Source organism: Monodon monoceros, unplaced genomic scaffold, assembly GCF_005190385.1.
Source record: "Monodon monoceros isolate NGI ecotype Baffin Bay Population unplaced genomic scaffold, NGI_Narwhal_1 Super_Scaffold_2, whole genome shotgun sequence".
Classification (NCBI taxonomy): Eukaryota; Metazoa; Chordata; class Mammalia; order Artiodactyla; family Monodontidae; genus Monodon; species Monodon monoceros.
Genome location: NW_021703776.1, coordinates 23,333,920 through 23,354,953, shown reverse-complemented (window position 1 = coordinate 23,354,953; position 21,034 = coordinate 23,333,920). Strand labels below are relative to the sequence as shown.

Sequence of the window (21,034 nt, the reverse complement as noted above, 5' to 3'; positions counted from 1 at the left end):
ATATATATTAGATAAAATGGCTTGTAGAACCTTGGATCACAGTGAAATGCACAGTACTATTTCTACAGTGAAACATAGAAATCTTCAAACCAAGTGTAATAAATAAAGACCATAAATAGCCTTAAGTAAGTGCAGGTCAAATTTTGTGACCAAAGGAGTTCAAGTCAGGGCAGATTTTACCACCAAAGCACTTAAAAAAAAAAAAAACTTTTGAAATTTAGAGTTGCAGAAAAAAGATTATAAGCCCATATTAAAAATTTAGTGTAACCCACTACTTATACAGAGGGATTATACTATATATACACTAATTATTTTTTTACCCTGTAAGATATCACAAATAGCTCTGCTTGGCATATTTGGGAGAGAAGAGAGGGATATTTTATTTTACTGTCACTTAAGATTCTCATAAATATTATTACTTACATTTTGTTACAGATTTATTGGTTCACAAAACTGAAAAACACAATTGTAGAGTGGTTTTACATGTTGTTTGACCAGGACCCCAGCTTCTTTCTTTGGAGTTTTTGGCTCTGTCCTCCTTAGCAGGGAGCAGAGATCAGCTTTGTTCTTAGGTTAACTTTTCTCATGTTTACAAATGGCTGCAGAAGTTCCCAAACATATCTACAAACCAATCAGCCCTAATGGAAAGAGGTCATATCTGATTCTCTTTATTCTTCCTATAAACCTGTTTCTATTTTGTATTATTTCCATTGACTAAAAGACATCCCTTAGCATTTCTTCAAATGAAGGGGGTCTGCAGGCAACAAAATTTCCCAGCTTTTATTTATCTAAAAAATGATTGATTTCATCTTACTATTTAAAGAATATTTTCAATGGGTATAAGATTATGGGTTAACTCTTTTTTTCTTTCAGTATTTAAAAAAAGGTCACTCCATTATCTTCTGGCTCCATTGTTTGTAATAAAAAGTCAGCAATAATTATATTCCTTGTTCTCATGACATAATGTCTATTTTTCTCTGGCTGCTTTCGAAGTTTTCTTTCTATAAGTTTTGTTTTCAGCGATTTAAATATAATGTGCCTGTGCGTGGCTCTTTTTATATCTATTTAGCTAGGGTCTCACAGAATTCCTAGATCTACAACATATTATTTTTCACTAAATTTGGGAAATTTTCAGCCATTATTTCTTCATATAGTTTTTTTCTTCCCCAGTCTCTCCTTATTCTCCTTTCAGAACTCTAATTACACATATATTAGACCATTCAGTAATGTCAGCCATGCCCAAAAGACTCTGTTTATCTTCAATTTTTTTCTCTATGTTCTTGCAGCTGGATAATTTCTATTGATCTGGCTTCAAGTTCACTGATTTTCTTCTTTCAACCCCAACCTGCTATTGTCTATAAAATTGACCTTTTATCTTAGTTATTATAGTTTAGTTCTAAGATATCCATTTGACTTTTTATAGTTTTTATTTCTTTGCTGAATTTTTCTTGTCTATTCATTCGTTAAGGCCATAACTTCTTTTCATTTCTGATTTCCTTTTAATTTTTTGAACATAGTTATAATAGCTATAATAGCTGCTTTAAAGTTTCTGCTTGCTAAGTTCAACATCTTGGATATTTTTAACTTCTTTTTCTTCCCGAAGACTAACCACTCATGTATTCATTCCTCTTCTCTCCCTCTCTCTCTCTCTCTCCACATACAATAATTTTTGTTGCTGTTGATACTGGACATTGTAGATAATAACTTGCCTTTAGGTTCAAGAAGTCAATTATTAGTTGATCACCTTGAATTTGTTTACACTTGCTTTACTCTCTGTTAAAATTCTTGTGCTCAAGCATTCTAATTTAGCAGGACTCAAACTCCAAACTCTCTCCCTTGTAACTCTTGTCAGATCTTGGTTACAAGTTGTGTTAGGGCAGACCTAACGTAGTTCTTAACTCTAGAATGTGGCGCTTACTCTTATAGGGTCAACCTTCTTGTGTCAGCTGGATGTCAGGATTTTTAACAAGGTATTAATGCAATCTGTCTACTCTAATAGAGCCAGAGCTCCAATTAAACCAGGATTGCTCTTCTCCAGAGCTGCTGCACCCATAATTTGTCTGTTCCATACTCCTAATAGGAGTTGCAATCTGTTAAGCTTTGGGAGTGTCATCCTGCAAATGTATAGCCCAGGAATTAGCCATAGACCCACAGGGGATTTTCACATGGCCTTCTAGAACCCGTTTTCTGGACACCTTCTTTTCTCTGATACCATGTGCCAGAGAATTAATTTGCTTCTGCTGCCCTAAATTCTCATACCTGCCTTCTCATCGCAGTGGGACTACTCTGCACTACTTGGACACCTGCTCTCTGCACCTCTGTTGAGAAATTGTTCCCAGGCAGAAAGTGGGGTAATCATGAAGACCACCTTGTGAATTTTTTTCTTCTTTTAGTCTTGTACTGTCTGTTATCCATTACCTAGAAAGAATTGTCTCATGTAACTCATCCAGTTTTATAGTTGTTTCTTACAAAAAGGATATTCTAGTATCAGTTACTGCATCATGACCAACTGCCATATTGCCCTCCAGAAAGATTTTTCAGAATGCATTTCTACCAAACGTGTATGAAAATACCTATTTCTTTATATCCATACCAGCTCTAGGTTTAACATTATTTTAATGTTTGGAGATTAAGTGGGTATTTTTGTAATTTCATATGTATATGTATATACGCTTTTTAGATATATATACTTTTTCATACATGTGCACTTTTACATACAAATCACATACAGTATGATTTTCAAAATATCTGAAACTTTTTATTATAATTTTGCTTGGGGATACTCCCAGAATATTTTAGTACATTCCAGATAAGTCATTAATTTTATATATTCAAAGAAAATATGTTATTTTAGCTGAACTTAGGCAGAAAAAAATTAAAAATCAATAGATATTTTAAAATGAATTTAGTAGCTTTTTCAGTACATGTTCATCTTTTGTGATTTTCAAGTGTTTGAACAGATATATATTTATTTTGTAAAGCTTATTTAAAATTAGCACTTTTTTTTTTTGCAGTACGTGGGCCTCTCACCGTTGTGGCCTCTCCCGCCGCGGAGCACAGGCTCCGGACGCGCAGGCTCAGCGGCCATGGCTCACAGGCCTAGCCGCTCCGCGGCATGTGGGATCTTCCTGGACCGGGGCACGAACCCGCGTCCCCTGCATCGGCAGGCAGACTCTCAACCACTGCACCACCAGGGAAGCCCTAAAATTAGCACTTTTAAAAATTATAAATCTGTGATCTGACGTGGGAATCAACATCAAAATTTTTTGGAAACTCCCTAATTTTTTTAATGAGGTGGACTGAACACAACCCTTTGAGAAACTATTTGTATAATAGAACATGGTATCTAAAAGAGCATGGGTGGTAGGTGCTTGGGAGTCAAATGAAATTAATGGTATCAGCAAATAAACTTGAAAGTCACTGAATACTATATTTTCCTCACAATGTGGAAAAGTATTTTATAGTTCTGAAAGGTTCTGTAGTAAAGAGCAAAGAAACCTATTTAACTTAGGTTAATCTAGTACTATCCAAATTTATTCAACCCTACCAACTTTTTTTTTTTTTCCTACAAACTTTTTAACATTATCACACTCAGGGAGAGGCTGAATAGATAGCATTTGTTGATACTGTCTTTCCAAGGACCTCCCTTCAAATAGAGATACTTGAGATGCCTTTGATGACCAACTAGGGCTCTAACTGCCCAAGGGCTGAAGCTGCAGGTGTCAACATCACAGCATTTAGATAACCTATTGAGTGTGAAAAGCTCTGCTAAGTGTGAGAAATTGTGCTAAATGACCTAGTTTAGAAATATATATACATATACATATGTACTATATATATATATAGTAAGGGGGGTCATACATGAATAGAATTGCCACCTCTTAAAGGTGTATTCAGTAAACTACTAATAAAGATTTTATAAACTTAAGATTCAGTTTTATTCTCAAATTTTAAAAAACATTATTAAAAGAATGTAGCAGCAGTTTGATAAACTAACAGGAAAAAGAAATCTATTATGAATATATATTTTAACTAACATGAACTAAAGCAGCCAATTGGTAAGGTCTAATTATAGAAACTAACAATGTAAGGTATCTAGTCATTGAATTCTTCCCTATATTGTCTATAAAGCTTTCATTTGCCAAGCAGAGCTTTTGCAGTTCCTTTTTGGCTTTATAATGTATTTCTTAATTTTAATAAACAAATTGGTGCAGAAAACTATAATTAAAAAAGTATTGTTATTTAACAAATATAGTGATTTTATCTTAGATAATACTAATTTTAATTAATAAACACTAGAACTGATTTTCCTGCAATAATTAACCTCTGAAGTCATGCAAAGGGCTGCTTAGGTTGACATTTAGAGACACTATAGTGAAGATTGAGAAAAAGGAGGAAACAGTTAAGTATATGACTTTGGAATTTGTATGTTTGTCTTTACTAAATTGAATGAGGTCCCTCCTTAGCTGGTACAAATTGCTAGCTTTAATTACCAACACCTAGAATAAGATTGGCTACGTAATTTGCAGGGCCTTCTACAAAATGAAAATTCATGGCTTCTTGTTTAAAATTATTAAGAATTTCAAGGATGTGACAACAGAGCATTAAACTAAATATGAACCCTTCTGACCACAGAAATATGTGTGACTGAACAAGTCTAACACCCATGAAGCCAACCCTGACTAGAATATTTTTAAAGAATAACAACCAGGGGTAAGGGACTGACTAAATCTGATTAAGGAGGCAGTGTTCTCCCAAATCCCCAGGCAGCCAGAAGCCCAAGGGCAAGCAGACAGCTTGGCAGAGCAGTTTCTAGGGAAACCTCTAAGGACTAGTTTAGAGGAGACTCAGTAGACAGATACACATACACTGTTCAAATAACCTGCAGGTAATGAGTTATGTTTCATCACTTGTTTATACTGTGCTATAAATGCAAGCTGTTCTCTCATCTGGAGACAGTGGTAGGGTTTAAGGATAGTATTGCTATGATCTGTTGTACTAGAAAGAAAAAGAACACCTAGATGTTATAAAATATATAATACAGGAAAGAAGTTTGTCTGGGGAATTTTCTTTAAAGATTCAATGAAGTAGAAGAAAATTAAGAGCACTAATATGGGTTGGTGAGTCTACTATGCTATCGTTGTATATCAGTTTACATTATGCAAATCACTTGTAAGATGTGTCTTGCTTGATTCATGTCACAATGCTTTAATGTATTCAAGGCATGCCTATTATGTATATCTCATAGATAAGAAAATTGGGGTTCAGAAAAAATAGTGACTCCAATAATGTCAAAAGTTTAGTAAGTGGTCGAGCTACAAATGAAAAATAATTTGCACTTATTGAGGGTATACTATGCACTAGACATCATACTAAGCAATTTGCATGTATTATTCATTTAGATTTATTAGTCAGAACTCTTTCAACTGAAAGTGACCATACGCTTTACTTAAACTAGTTAAAGAGTAATAATTTTTTTCGTGTGTTCAACTGGGAAATGCAGGAGCCAGCCTCAGATATAGCTGAATTTGTGCTAATTGGATGTTTTCAGGAATTTATCTTACCAACTTTCAGCTCTGCCTTCCTCTTTATTCTCAAATGGAATCTGTGCATGTGGTAGCAGGGATGGCCTCAGCACCTCCAAATTTACAAGTCTTTAACAGTCCTGATCTCAGAAAGAAAGAGGCTCCCACCTATCTAATTCCCAAGGAGGGCTAGGCCCTGACTTGTTTCTACGCCCACTCCTGCATGAATCATAGGGGCAAAGAGATGTTCTAATTGCACAGGCCTAAGTCATGGCATCTCCCTGGGGCTGAAAGAGAGATACTCCACTCCTTAACATGTAGACTGAGAATGAGAGAGGTGTTGTTTCCAAAAGATGTCTCAGGGTGTTATTACCAAGAAAGGGGAAGTGATTCTAGGTAGACCTTAGTAACAGATATCCATTACAAAAGTTATAATTATTATTTACATTTGCACACAAGCAAACTGTAACTATATTGTAGGCAAGGTGCTTTTCCCAAGGAAATATAAGCTATATCCCAATTCTGCAGATCAAAAGCAAAAAGAATTTATGCTGCATATATTCAAGGAATGCCATTCTCACTACCGCCAGAAGGAAGGTATTTGATAACTATATATATTATCAAGCTAAAGGGTTCAGAGATGGCTTTATGTAGACATAAGTAATTGGGAATTTTATGGACATTCCGGAATGCATATTTTTCAATGACTAACAATTAGTGGGAACACACTATTCAAAAAACCATAAAAAAAAAAACCCTGTAAATTCTAGACTGTGAACTCTTGAGTGCCATGCCCTTTTATCTTTGCATTCATACTGGTGATATTGCCTGACATACTGAAGGTACTCAGTAATTTCTTGTTGAACCAATGAGTAAAAATGGGTGGAAGACAACCCAAGTCCTTTTATTTACTTAGTATTGAATGGTTCATCCCAAGGATACCTCAAAAGTATTTTCTATATATGGAACTGAGGTTTTGTGAGTATGTTTAGAAAGGTGTCTACCATGACTGCATTTTGAGAGAAATTTTCCCATTCACATGGGCCAATTTAAGGGGCAACCATGGGTGATATATATATTGGCTTCTTCCTGGTGCCATAACTGATTGAAATGACATGTTAGCACTTGACAACTGATCTATCCACCAAGCCACAGTTTACAGTGTGCCTTCATCATGACTAGATTGGACCAAATTAAATCTGCCTCTTGAGAATCTGAACTGGAGATTGTGGGAGTCTGGCAGTTTGTAAGAGGAGCAGAAATATAAAGAAATCTAGAGTAGAGCCTTGTAAATGTGTACACTACAGTTGGGATCTCTGTTTATGAGGGTCCAAGTGCTAGAGATCCTGACCGATCACCTAAGTCGTTGATCAACTAGAACTCCTGCTGTGTCTTTTAAATAGTCCCCTCAGGGCTTCCCTGGTGGCGCAGTGGTCGAGAGTCCGCCTGCCGATGCAGAGAACACGGGTTCGTGCCCCAGTCCGGGAAGATTCCACATGCCGCGGAGCGGCTGGGCCCGTGAGCCATGGCCGCTGAGCCTGCGCGTCCGGAGCCTGTGTTCCGCAACGGGAGAGGCCACAACAGTGAGAGACCCGCTTACCACAAAAAATAAATAAATAAATAGTCCCTTCAGTGAGGTCTGCATTGTGGTAAAAAAACTGCATAGTCATGTATAATTCTGAGCACCACATTTTAAATAGGATAATCCCAAACTGCAGGGTGTTCAGAGAAAGGCAGGTAAAAATATCTGATTTTGAATTTGAGTAAGATGAACAGAGTGCTCATGCTTAGACCAGAGAAACAGAGTATGGAGGGTATAAAGATACACTTGGAGAGATGTGAAAAAGAGATTGAGTACTGTATATTCTTGGCAGCTGTAGAAGAAAGGCCAATGAATAAAATAAACAGGGAGGTAGAGCTATTTGTGTTCAACTAAAGAATTTTCCAGCCTTTTGCTAACTTGTGAAAAACTGATCTTGGATAATAAAATTGTAGTGATAAGATATTGTAGATGAGATTTCATTGGATAATTAGAGATTCTTCAATTTAAAGAAAGTATCATTGTCCAGTTTTATAGAAACTTTCTTTTTTTAGAAAACTAGGCTAATTGTCAGAGGTGGACTTACCAGAAACTTTAGAATTCCTCATTTGTAACTGTTTGGGAAAGGTCCAAACAACTCTGTTTTTGTGTTTATGTATTATTTTACTTAAAGAAGACCCCCCCCCAAATTATAAAAGTTCAAGGTCTCATAAAATCCAATTAACAACTGTTAATAGTGATGATTCTCACAAGGATCTAAAGCTATTCCATTCATATTGAATCCACAAATTTGAGACTTCTAATTTATGTATAAAAAGCTTTAATATGTAGTATGAGAACAAATATGTTCATTTGTGACACACTGATGAAAATTGAACCAGTGTAATGAAGAACTCTGCAGATATGCTACCTCATAAAGTACCAATTCAAGTCTAAATGTGGAAAAGTAAAGGAATTAAAATGCATATTTACGTTCTTGAAATGATATATTTTTATCATAGATCCAGGCACATAGTAGGCATCCAATAAATATTTGTTTCACTGTGGGGATCTTGCATTTCTATGATTTTATTTAAACTTGATTTTGAGGTAGAAACATTACCAATATTTAAATTTACTTATATTTCTGTAAGAATTTCAGATAAGTTGACATTTTTCTAGGTAGAAAAATATACTTTTTAACCTTTAAATTTTTTGTTTTTTACTTTTTAAAGGGAAATCTACTCATCATTACCAGCAAAACAAAAAATGACTAAAATAGGAAGGCAAACAATAAATAAAGGTGGTATTCTATCTTTCATTTCAAATGAGTCAAAACCAAGTTTTGCATTTTTTTATTAGCCCATTTTTATAGCTGCTCTTTGTGTAATATTTTATAAATGGCATGAATAAAATATGATTGTTGTGGGCTTTTTCAAAAGAAATGATGATTTGTGTAGAATAATGTTCTCATAGTTAGTTAAAACGTTAGGTAAAAAAGTAGCCAGTTTTCTCATTTGAGAATACTTAAAATTATTTTCAAAGCTGATAGTTTTATCTTTGGGAACTCCTGTAAATCAAGATTTCCTCTCATGCAGCTTTATTTGGGGCTATGGTTATACATTGCTTCTGCTCAGTCTGTACTCAAGAAGTGGTCATTGCTGTCATGTAGAGTGGCAGTGATCCTTGCAAGCTTCAGCAAGGAACCGTAAAACGCTGTTGTGACTTAAAAAAAGAGTGTGATCTTTATGATAACATGACCTAAAACAAAGATAGTTTTATGCCCTCATCTTTCACCCACCCACTCACACAGACACACCACACACACACACACACACACACACACACACACACAATACCACACAAATCCTGCCCTAGCTGTTATAATGTCAAGGCTTTAATTTTAGGGTTTTTGGTATATTCTGTTCCTGTCGAAGTTTACACTGTTCTTTGTGATGAATTTTTAATAGAAAATGGGCAACACCTTCAATCACATTTATCCATTTTCAATTGTGATGTGTCTCTGCACCATATCCCCAAATGTTTTTTTGCTTCCAATTCATTCCTGCATTAATTATCTTCCAAGAAAATAGTACAGATTGGTACAGAGCTAATTCTTAGGAAGCTGAACGGTGAAACAGAGAAACTTCCAAGTTTCTTAATTACACCTAGAGCCTGCCAATCTTTAGGATTTTTGTTTATTTTTGAGTATGGCTTAAGAAGAGAATTTTAAATTACAGAGCGTAGTTTGAAACTTCAAAGATCAGGTACTTAAACTTCGCAGTCTCACAAGATTCAAGGCTTGTTCTGGCAAAATCTCTGTCGTTTTTCTGTATAAAGAGTTTTATTATTATTTAGTAGGTTTTAATTTTTTAGTTTGTTAGTTGGTAAAATTTTAAAGTAGAGTTTATTTTTTATTAAGAATTATTTTATCTTCCAGTTAGGTTAATAAAATAGAAACTATAAACAATAAATAGGATCTTATATGTTAGAGTAATGCTTGCCTGTGTGATCGCCCAGCTTGAGATGTGAGATTTGAGATTAGTGGTATTGGTATTCATCACTAAATGATTCCTAGTTGTAAAGTCCTGTACAGCTCAGTTCAAGTTACCTCTTCTTAGTGACATTTCTCAACAGAATTAGAAAATGTTTTAGTATCTGTTGATGATAATGTGCCTATCCAAATTATAAATTCACAGTTATATGCTCATACTTTAACAGTGATGACTTGATATTCACGAAGCAGCTCATTAATTATTTTAATGGAAACATATTTTGGTGAGGAAATATATTTTTACTTTCTCAGATCACTCACAAATTTGCTTTAACCCCACATTGCTAAATTTCAACTAGCTTCTTTTAAACCTAAAATTTAAGTGATTGGTAGAGTGGCATAATTATATGTTTAGAAAATGCTTATGTTACATATGAAACAATCTTAATTAAAAATCTCGACATAGGGCTTCCCTGGTGGCGCAGTGGTTGACAGTCCGCCTGTCAATGCGGGGGACGCGGGTTTGTGCTCCGGTCCGGGAGGATCCCGCGTGCCGCGGAGCGGCTGGGCCCGTGAGCCATGGCCGCTGAGCCTGCGTGTCCGGAGCCTGTGCTCCGCAACGGGAGAGGCCACAACAGTGAGAGGCCCGCGTACCGCAAAAAAAAAAAAAAAATCTTGACATAAGTAACATTTTCTATATATAATACATTTATTTGGGCGTCTCTGTTTTTGGCAATCTATAATTGAGAAATACAAGTAGGTTTTTTATTTGCTTAAGTTTATTCGACTCATGTAATTTTGAAATTTTCCCTATATTTTAAAAATACCCAAAGAAACATTCCCAACTGATAAAGATAATTGTGAAAATCATAGAATTATTCTATGAATAGGTGTCCACATCTGAAATAAAGCCATAGCTATGTTTCTGCTTTGAAAATTATTTTGAATTGTGAGTGAAACATTTTACCATGTCTAAAATCTCTCACCGCCACAGGTCAAATGTCAATTTCTAGTACTAATGATTTATAATAAAATTATTATAAAAACTCATTCATAGTAATTTTTTCTCCGATAATCAAATCATTATGTGTCAATTTTAACAAAAATATGAGAGTGTCACTTTATAATGTTGGTTAGGAGGAGTAATATTCTTAAGGGCCAAACTTAAAGTTATGTATTACTATTTCAAGAATACACACTTGGTTCAGAAACAGAACTTTGAACTTCATAAGACATTTGGACATTCCTTTCTTCTCTCATAATTATGACTATACCAAATATGTGCAAAATATAAGGTGTTCCTATTAATTCCTTTTGAATTTTACATAATCTCAATTTAAACATATGAGATTTATAATGAAATCAGAGTACTGCAAATGGTAATAGCTCAATGTATGTAATCTCTTTTTTGATGACTAAGTAATTACATAAACAATATTCTAAATTCTAAGCCAGTAGTAGTCTATGTCTAAATATCTTTGTTTCCTACATCTCATTGTTTCTTTCTCTGATTTAGATCGAGGTACTGTGCAGAAGGTTGTTGTTCTTCCTTCTAACAGCTCTGCCAGCGGTGAGCTCATTCTGGAGGAGTTGGAAGTCTTTAAGGTTTGAACATCTATTCTATTAGCCCCAGCACACGCATGATAAATGCAACTCTTTAATCTTACAATCACTTGGGGAGGGGAAAAAAATTGATAAAAGATCAAATAAATGAATGTTATAAATTTTTGAGGGTAGGAAACACCAGATAAAATGAGAAATAACAAATATTCTTCTGAAGTAATTTTTAACATTTTAAGTTATCTTAGCATAAAAGAATTAGTTTTTTAGCTATCATCACAACTTGAAGAATTTTGGTCATCATTATTTTTAAAAAATGAGTTCTTGTGGTCAAGGTCTAGAAGATTTGCCATGAAAGCGCTTTTATCATTTGCTTCACAAGCCACCGAGACCCAAATTCTTCCACATTATTGATTGTTAGATAAACTTTCTCATATTTTTTTAGCCAGGAACTTCAAGAAAAACTGCTGTTTTCTCTTATTTTATTGCTTTCAACTCAAATGGCACTCTAGTTAAATAAAACAAATGTTGTCTCTTAAAACTTCATGTTCTGTCTGAAATTGAGATTGCATTGTATTACTCTCTTTGTCCTTGAATTTGGGATAAAAAGAAAAAGAAAACACAACAAAAAACAGGCACATAGAAGAAAATTCAGTCCTGTAAGATGTAACCTACTGAGGGCAGAGTGCCAGTTCTTTATGTGTCTGTGAGCCTGGAGAGCTGGTACATTATGTCCTGCAAACCCTTCTCTCCTTAAAGTATAGGTCATTGCAGTTTAAGTGGTCCCTCTTACCTGATTTGGAAAGATGGGTAAAGCACAGCCAGAGGATTTCAAAGAAACTTTGGTATGGAATCAATCCTACAGCAAACTTCTATTTCCAACCAAACCAGTTAAGAAACAATGGCCACGGACACCAAAAGACCAGAGTCAGCCTATACTGGAGTAAAAATAGCACTTCAAAGCCCCTGGGAGCAGACTATTGCTAGTCCAGTAAGTTGCCTTGCTTTATTGAGTGGACTCAGAATGTATTAACTTAATATATATTCCCCCAGTCACTAAAAATATTGGATTTATAAGCACATAAGTGATCAAGATACAGTGATATTAGATTTTACTAATACATTTTAAATATGAAGAACTATTTTAAAAATCAAATCAAATACAGAAACTGAGGAATTCTGGCAATTTCCCAATATGTTATTAAGGTTACAATTTTTAATGCTAGACTAACTTTGGCATGAGGTTCCTTGTGGTTAGTGCAGTAAAATTATGCTCATAAAATATTAACTATGTGCATTTAAGTGCCTTTTCTGTGCCTTGCTTTGTAAAGAAATTGTTTGTTTCATTGGATTAACCAAAACTGCATTTTACATATAATATATATATATAATATATTTCTTCTCATTCAATTCAATAGGGACAACTTGGATGGCCAAAATAATATAAAGTACCTTATTCAGTAGTTTTCTTGAAAATAGCAAGAAGGCCGTATTGCAGCACTCCATTTTTAATTGTGAAATATATTTTTTTGATAATAAGGAAACATTAATTAAGTGAGTTTGACACAAACATTAATTGAGTTTGATAATAAGGAAACATTAATTGAGTTTTACATGTGTTCTACGGAAAGGTCTTAGAAATGAGAGTTATTCTGATCATGTGCTAACTACTTATGAGTTATGCTGGTGTTATATCATAAAGAATAAACTCTCAGTGGAAAAATGGAGTCAGTCAAAATGCATGTTGGGGGACATCAACCCAAGAGAGACTAAAGAAGTTTGAGCTTCCTTCTGGATGCGTGTGCCAGTGATTGATATGGCTAAATTGAGAGAAACAGTTACCAAATACAGTTACTGTCTTCAGTGTGGTGTTTGTGTCACATTTTCTGAGGTGAGGTGAAAATAATTGGGTGTGTATGATATACTGTGATGGGCACTTGAGGAAATAATACATTTAAACTGAAATAAATTCCTTAGCTAAGTGTTACACTGATATACTGCAGGAAACTCAATGTAAAAACCAGGCACTTTGTTTTTAAAGAGCGCAGAACCATAATATATTTTTTAATCCTCTGTTCAGAATATTTTCTGAAAATATGTCCAACTTCCCTAAACTTAATTTGAATTGGAGGTACAACTATTTGTAGTTGCCTTGGTGGATATAAATTGCAAAACTTGTTTTGTATGTGTGTATATTTCTGAATGAATGTCATGATCTGTTGCAACTGAGTATTTAAAGATATCACCATTTTCTTTTTAAAATGTTTGTAGGAACACACAACTCCAGAAAGTGAAATAATTATGGGCACAGTTGACTTTGACAGTGTGTTGCCACTTGACTTATTCAAATAAAACTTCACACATCTTTATCAGGTTATCACGAGTCTAATTTTTAATCTTTAAAAGGAACTAATAATGTTTAAGAAGTAAAGTTAAGAATAGAGGAACTTTCAGAAAGGCTGACTATTTCAGATAACTCTTAGGTTCTTTCACTAATTCACATTTATCAAAAGAGGACCTTACCTAACAATATTTCTTTGTATTCAACAAAGAGAATAAGTATGGCTCAGGCAAATACTTCTTGGCATAGCAACATTTGGCAGCTGAACAATAGTATCTTATGCAAAGTGCTGTGTTGAGGAGGGGTACCATTCCACAGCCCCCCACCCCAAGTACCCAGATCCAATCCTGAGTTATGCGCTGTGTTCAATATTCCAAGATACGGTTTTTTCAATTCTCTGAAATTTCTCAAATTTTCATTTTTTTCTAATGACTATATTGATAGATGTGTTATAATTGCCACTTTTTTTAGTTTAGGCCTATTATTTGTGTAACAAATCTGTCCTTATTCCAAACAGAGGAAATGTACTTTATAGACAATTACTGCTAAACTTTGAAACTATATGTGCATATACAGAGAAATGATGATTTCTTGAATTTTAACAGAAACAAGGAAAGTTTTTGAACGTAAAATCTGTTTTAAGGATTATTTGAGCAACTAACAATGTTTTTCTAACTTTTTAGAATCATGCTCCTATAACAACAATGAAAATTTCATCCAAAAAGGTAAAAACAACCCCATTTTTATTTTCTTTGTATTTAAAAATTTTACTATTGTGGAAGAATGTGTTTTATAATTTCTGAAAATTTAATTTTACTATTAGCAAAATTATTAATACTGTTCATAGTATACCACACACTTACTTTTGATATGGAATTTAGCTTTAGTGGAAGACAAAATAGGCTTATTTTTGTACAGAAGTTCATCAGAGTAGAATATATATATATTTATATATATATATATATATATATATATGCAGCAAGATATTCCAACATTTGTATATCCCCTATTCTCAAATATTACAGTGTATGAAGCCAACCAAAATAAAAATAATCTTTCTGAAGGAAGAATTTAGCATAATGTTTGGGCTACTGTAGCATCACGAACCTTCTCAGGGACTTGGAATGAGTAATCAATACTCTTTTGAGTTCCTGTTGCTGTCACATGTTTGAAATATGCAGTGCATTCTTTTATGCTTATTTCTAAGGAAGTGCTATTTTATAGGGTTTACATGTCATTTAAAAAATCTGAACGTCTCAAATCTAAGCCATATCAGGGTTCCGGATCTGGGGAATAAATGTTTTACTATGATTATCAGAAATGTTTGATCTTCTAATTTGTGCCTTCACACGCAAATACACAATGACCATGGAGAGGAAAAGCCCAATTCCAATCTCTACATGTGCAAAACATGCACCTCTCCAGACCCCAAAGTTGCTATCTCTAAAACAAAAGTTCTAAGGGGCAGAGCAGTATAGTCAAAAATGGGGTAGGCTTCAGAATGGGACTGACATGCATTTGAACCCCAACGTGACCTTAAATTATAAACAAATTATTTTACTTCACTGACCTAAATTTCTGCCTCTGCAAGGTAATGCTTTCTCACAAATGAGTTAACTTATATAAATGACCTAAAACAAAGTGGGTCTTCGGTAACTGCTGTTTGTAAGAGCCTAAGACTTATTTTTCTTGGAATATGGAATAAAGGTTTTATGTGTTGGCATAACTGATGATATAACTTTAGTGTTCTTCACCATATTTGGTCTGTTACAGATAAAGAAGTATTCCACAGTTAGTCTCGTACTCTTTTCACTTGACTAAATTTTATGAAGAAAAATAAATAGGGTACAAGGGAGCTAAAGATCTCATCTGTAAAAATGTTTGTATGGTGCATAACAAACATTTTCCCAAGTAACAAGAAGCCATTTGTCATTTTCCCCAGTGTCCTAGGGAGCTGATCCCAAGTCAGAATTGTCTTTGAAGTCAGCATGGAATCCCTTTGTTTACAGTAGTTTAATGGAAGGAGAAAGTATCAGAGCAAGATTCAAAATGGACACAAAGCCATTTGTGTGACATAGTAGTACAGTATACAATTATAGGTTTCAGCTCATAATTCAACTGGTGAACTTGTAATACACAATCCATTCCATTAAATTGCAGTGTACAGCACAAACATACACTGGAAAGACTGAGTATTAAATTTGTTTCAACATCTTATATTGTAGGTAATTTAAAATGTTTAATTAAAGCAATTAGATTCAGGGCAAGGTAATTGTTTGATTTGGGGGAGAATTCATTTACACAACTATGTATTGCATTATTTTTTCAGTGTGAAAGAACTACAAATTGCCAATGGTATTTTATATATATTTAAATTCCACGAATTTAGTACCTTCTCTAACGCTCAAACTAAAAATTTTATTTTTCATTTTATGCTCCTTTATTCTCTAATTTATCCTTGCATTCCATATAGCAGAAAATAGATTAATAAAAAAGATAATTTCTAGAATGGAATTACCTGTATCCTTTCCTCAAATAAACAAGTTTCCTTGAAATATTTTAATGAGGTTGATGCATTCACTGTATTATTTATTAATGTACTCAATGAACATTTATTTCAAATATTTCTAGAGAAATGATTATCGTCAAAACATGCAGTTGTTTTCTTATAGCTTGAATGTCTCAAATGGGAATCAGTAATTTTCAGCCTATTTTCTGAAAAATTCATTGATCTGAATAAAATAATTATTTTATATTACGTGTGCTAGGCTGAGATGTGATTCAAATGATTAATTAGAATTGAAAATGTATAAATTGCTAGCTTGTTCATTGGTAGCTTACTAATACTATTGCTTAATATTCATTAAGCATTTAGGTGCCAGAAACTATTCTAAGCATTTTATGTGGAGTTAGCCCTTATATTTAGTTCTTACATAAAATCTATGGAGTAAGTGCTATATTGTCTCAGTCTTACCAAAGAGGAAGCTGAGATTCAGAAAAGTTAACCAGCAAATTTGTGGTAGCTGGGATCTGAATCTCAGAGATGTGCCTCCAGAACCTGATAGACCGATGGTGCCCTCACTGATTTAATTTTAAATCTACATATAATTTTTAAATTTATATATAATTTTTAAATATTTTCATATATAATTTATATATAATATTTAAATTTATATATAATTTCTAAATTTATATACATATATACATACAGACACACACACATACACACACATATGTGTGCACATGTGCATGTATTCAAGTTCCAGCTTAGAAATTCTATGTTAACTTGAATTACATATTATCTGTCCTTTGTAAAATAAGGACTGTGAATTAGAAACATCCCTTCAACTCCTGAGAACTGCTTTATGCACAGCTAAAAGAGTTGGAGAAATATCATAATAAGCTCTTGACACTGTACAAATGAAGGAGGATGAAATCTTTATTTATGACTTAGGCTGCTGAAGATCTTGGGATCATACAGAAAGTTTAAAACGTCTAAATATAAATACTTACAGTCTTCTAAATAATTTTAAAATTGCTCTCAGTAATAAGTCACTTTCAAAGGCATGTGAAATTTTTTTTATCTAATATTTTTATCTAATATTTACCATCTATTTTTTCTAAACATAAAAGTGCCCTTTATTTTAGACTCTACTTTTTCAAATTTACAAGGTGATGGTTTGCCAGACTTGAAGAATAAGAAAGCTGTCTTGTGCTTTGCCAAGAGACAGCATTCAAAGAAAAAAGGCAAACATCATAATTTAAATCTGTAATACATTAGCTCAAATCTGAGAGAACAATGAATCCCAATGTCTAAAATACATTACCATTCTACATGGTGCTCTGAACTTTTTTTTTAAACAGGAAAGTGGTAATGTTATAGGCATATTAACGTAGGAAAATTCTATTTATTTTGGCTTTATACCCTTCTGTACTTTGCTTCTTGTTTTTAGTCTATTTCAAAAAGAATCCAAGGGTTTGTGGGCATGTATTATATTGTGTTCCTGCTGGAAGCCCACTTTTAACTTCCACATCTGAAATAAATCACCATCATTCTTCTAATAGCAACAGTTGTATGTGAGCTCCAATGAAGGACTTTCCCAAGTGTCTCTGCATCGCTGCCACATCTACGGTACAGCCTGCGCTGACTGCTGCCTGGCAAGAGACCCTTACTGCGCCTGGGATGGCCATGCTTGCTCTAGGTTCTATCCAACCGGGAAACGGTGAGTATTAATATTCAGCTGAAAATCAAAATTGACATCATCAGACAATTAAGCAATGCTCCACATTATTTAAATCAGTTCTATTGTAGTACTCTTTAAAATGATACTAAAAGTAGTAGCTAAGTTTAGTACCATATGTAGTCTTTGAATGAAGAAAATGGCCATTCATAGAAAACAAACTTATGGTTACCAAGGGAGACAGAGGGGTGGGAGTTGGGAGGAGATAAATTAGGAGTTTGGGATTAACATATTAAAAAAAAACAGCAACAACAAAACAGAAAATGGCCCTGCTTTATAACTTGAGATTCTCACAGACATATTAGAATGCAGTACTTTGGAAAAATTCCTTTCTCCTTTTAACATTCCTCTGCAACACAATCCCCACCTCAAATATTTCAAGCAGCATTTAACTCTCACATTACCTAATTTTTATCTTTTTTGTTTTATATGCTTCAGATATCCTTAAATCTAACTTTCCTAGGATTTCCCTGGCCGCTTAATTCCCCTGTAATCAAATGCTTGTCCTACTTCAGGCAACAGGAGCATCGCTCCAGAATGGGTACCATGAACACTTTCAAAACCTTGATGACCATGCTTTACCCCTTAGAATGGTGAGTGCATGATTGCTGGTTAGATTAAGAGGTTAAGGCAGTCTGAGGCATAGTGCCTTTTATCCAAGAGAAGACTTAGGCAGGAAACTCTGAACCAACTTGCACCAAGTTGGAAGGAAACACCAGTAGTGAAATTATAAAACAAAGAATAAGCAGAATTTAGGTTTAACCAAGGTCAGCTATTTTCAGTCAAAATTTGATATGGGTCATGATGGGTGACAGGAGGGAAACCTATAAAACACAGGTCATCAGGAGAGAGCAAATAGGACAAGCCTTGAGCACCAGTGATATTTCAAGTAAAATCACTGGGGTGATGGTGTTTTATAGCTCCTTTATTCTCTGTTAAAGATATAGGCCTGGGCTTCCCTGGTGGCACAGTGGTTGAGAGTCCGCCTGCCGATGCAGGGGACATGGGTTTGTTCCCCGGTCCGGGAAGATCCCACATGCTGCGGAGCAGCTGGGCCCGTGAGCCATGGCTGCTGAGCCTGCACATCCAGAGCCTGTGCTCCTCAATGGGAGAGGCCACAACAGTGAGAGGCCCGCATACCACAAAACAAACAAACAAACAACAAAAAAAAGATATAGGCCTTTAAGGACTTGACAGATTAAAACAACCCTAGCACTTCTGCATATCAAGATTATTCTGATCTTTTTATCTATTACTTCAATAAATTTGTATCATGAGACAATTATTTGCCAGGCAGTATTCTAGAGCTAGGCATATAACATGAAAAATAATAACAACAAAAGGACAAAAATCTCTGCCTTGAGGGATCATAAGTTCTAGAGGGGGAATACAGACAATTAACAAATAAAGAAAGAAACCCTCCAGTATATCAAATAATGATAAGGCCTATAACTTTTAAAAGAGCAGGGAAAGGAGATAGGGCATGTGGAAGCAGGGGATTGCATTGTTAAATGGGTGGGCAGGGGAGGCCTTACTGAAGGTATATTTGAACAAAGGCTTGAATGTGATGAGGAATGATACCATGAGGTGATACCACCATTATTCGGGAGAACAGCATTTCGGAGAGAGGGGCCAGAAATCCTTAAAGCTTAAGTGTGCCAGGATTGTCCAAAAAACAACACCAAGACTAATGGGGCAATACTGGAATGAGAAAAAAAAGGGTAGGAAGAAAAGGGATCAGAATGCCAGATGACATAGGACGTAGTAAATCATTGAAGGTCCTTTATTTAGAGTTAAATGGGAAACTGCTGAGAGTATTTGAGCTCAGGAGTGATATTATTTGACTTTTGGTTTAAAAAGATCGTCTGGTTGGGTTTGGCTGTGATTGAGGTCTTGAGATGGGAAGAAGATGTGGGAAAGAAGAAATAGAAGCTGCAAGACAGTTAGGCTACTAACTAATGATCCAAGTGAGATACAATGTTGGCTTGCAAAGGGATGATAGAAGTGGAGGTAGCCAAAAGTGATCTGATTCTGGATAGGGTTCAAGGGTTCACAGAATCTGCTGACATATTACATGTAGGGATGTTAGAGAAATAGAGGACTCAGAAATGAGCAAGTTTTCAGAGCTGAGTATCGGAAGTATGTACATGTCATTTCCTGAGAAAGAGAAGACTGTGGAAGGAGCAGGTTTGTGGGGAGAAAGATAATGTTAAGTTAATGCTGCCTATGAGATATTCAAGTGGAGATGTTGTGTAGGCAATTAGAAATATGAATGTGGAGTAGGGAAAAGTGGCCTGGATAATTTCAAAGTCTACAGATTAAAGGTAACCCCTATCAAAATTCCAATGACATTTTTCACAGAAATAGAACACGCAATCCTAAAGTTTGTATGGAACCACAAAAGACCCTGAATATCCACAGGAATCTTGAGGAAGAAGAAAAAGCTGGTTGAATCATGCTCCCTGACTTTAGGCTATACTACAAAGCTAGAGTAATCAGAACAGTATGGCATTGGCATAAAAACGGAACATAGATCAAGAGAAGAGACAAGAGAGCCCAGAAACAAACCCAAGCATATATACTCAATTAATTTACAACCAAGGAGCCAAAAATATACAATGTGGAATGGACAGGCTCTTCAATAAATAGTATTGAGAAAACTGGACAGCCACATGCAAAAGAATGAAACTAGACTACTCTTGTACACCACACCCAAATATTTACTCAAAATGAACTGAAGACTTGAACATAAGACGTGAAACCACAAAACTCCTGAAAGAAAATGTAGGTGGTAAGCTCCTTGATATGTCTTGGTGATTAGTTCTTGGATCTGACTCCAAAAGCAAAAGTAACGAAAGCAAGAATAAACAAGTGGGACTATATCAAACTAAAATGCTTCTGCACAGCAAAGAAATCCATCAACAAAATGAAAAGGCAACCTTCTGAATGGGAGAAAATATTTGCAAAACATATATCCTATAAGGGGTTATTATCCAAAATGTATAAAGAGGAGGCGGAGTCAAGATGGCCGTGTGGGAAGATGCAGAGTTAGTGTCTCCCCACAACTAGGGCAACTGCTGGCCACTGGTGGGGGACTCTGATGCTGAAGGAGACAGGAGGAACCCCAAAGTGAACCAGCAGGACATAGGGGGACTGAGGGGATAGGAGGAGTGGAAGCCAGATAGGATCTGCACCCCTGAGGCCAGGGAGATCAGGAGAGGCAGGCAGGAGGGGCCCTCCCAGACCAGAGGAGCAGGAGACGAGAGGACGGCATTTCCCTGCCCACTCATGCCCAAGAAGCCTGCTGGGATCCCAGGTGAGGTCCCCCGCCCTCTGAGAACAGGGGTGGGGGGG

At 35.2% G+C, this 21,034-nt stretch overlaps 1 protein-coding gene across 1 annotated transcript in view; it reads left to right on the top strand.

Moving 5' to 3' along the window:
• Positions 1–21,034, top strand: part of SEMA3C (semaphorin 3C) — a 177,637-nt gene that overhangs the window by 140,029 nt on the left and 16,574 nt on the right. The window contains exons 13-15 of the mRNA XM_029233741.1: positions 11,055–11,143; positions 14,123–14,164; positions 17,505–17,662. Coding sequence (XP_029089574.1) covers positions 11,055–11,143; positions 14,123–14,164; positions 17,505–17,662 — 289 coding nt within the window. The remainder of the gene's footprint in view (positions 1–11,054; positions 11,144–14,122; positions 14,165–17,504; positions 17,663–21,034) is intronic.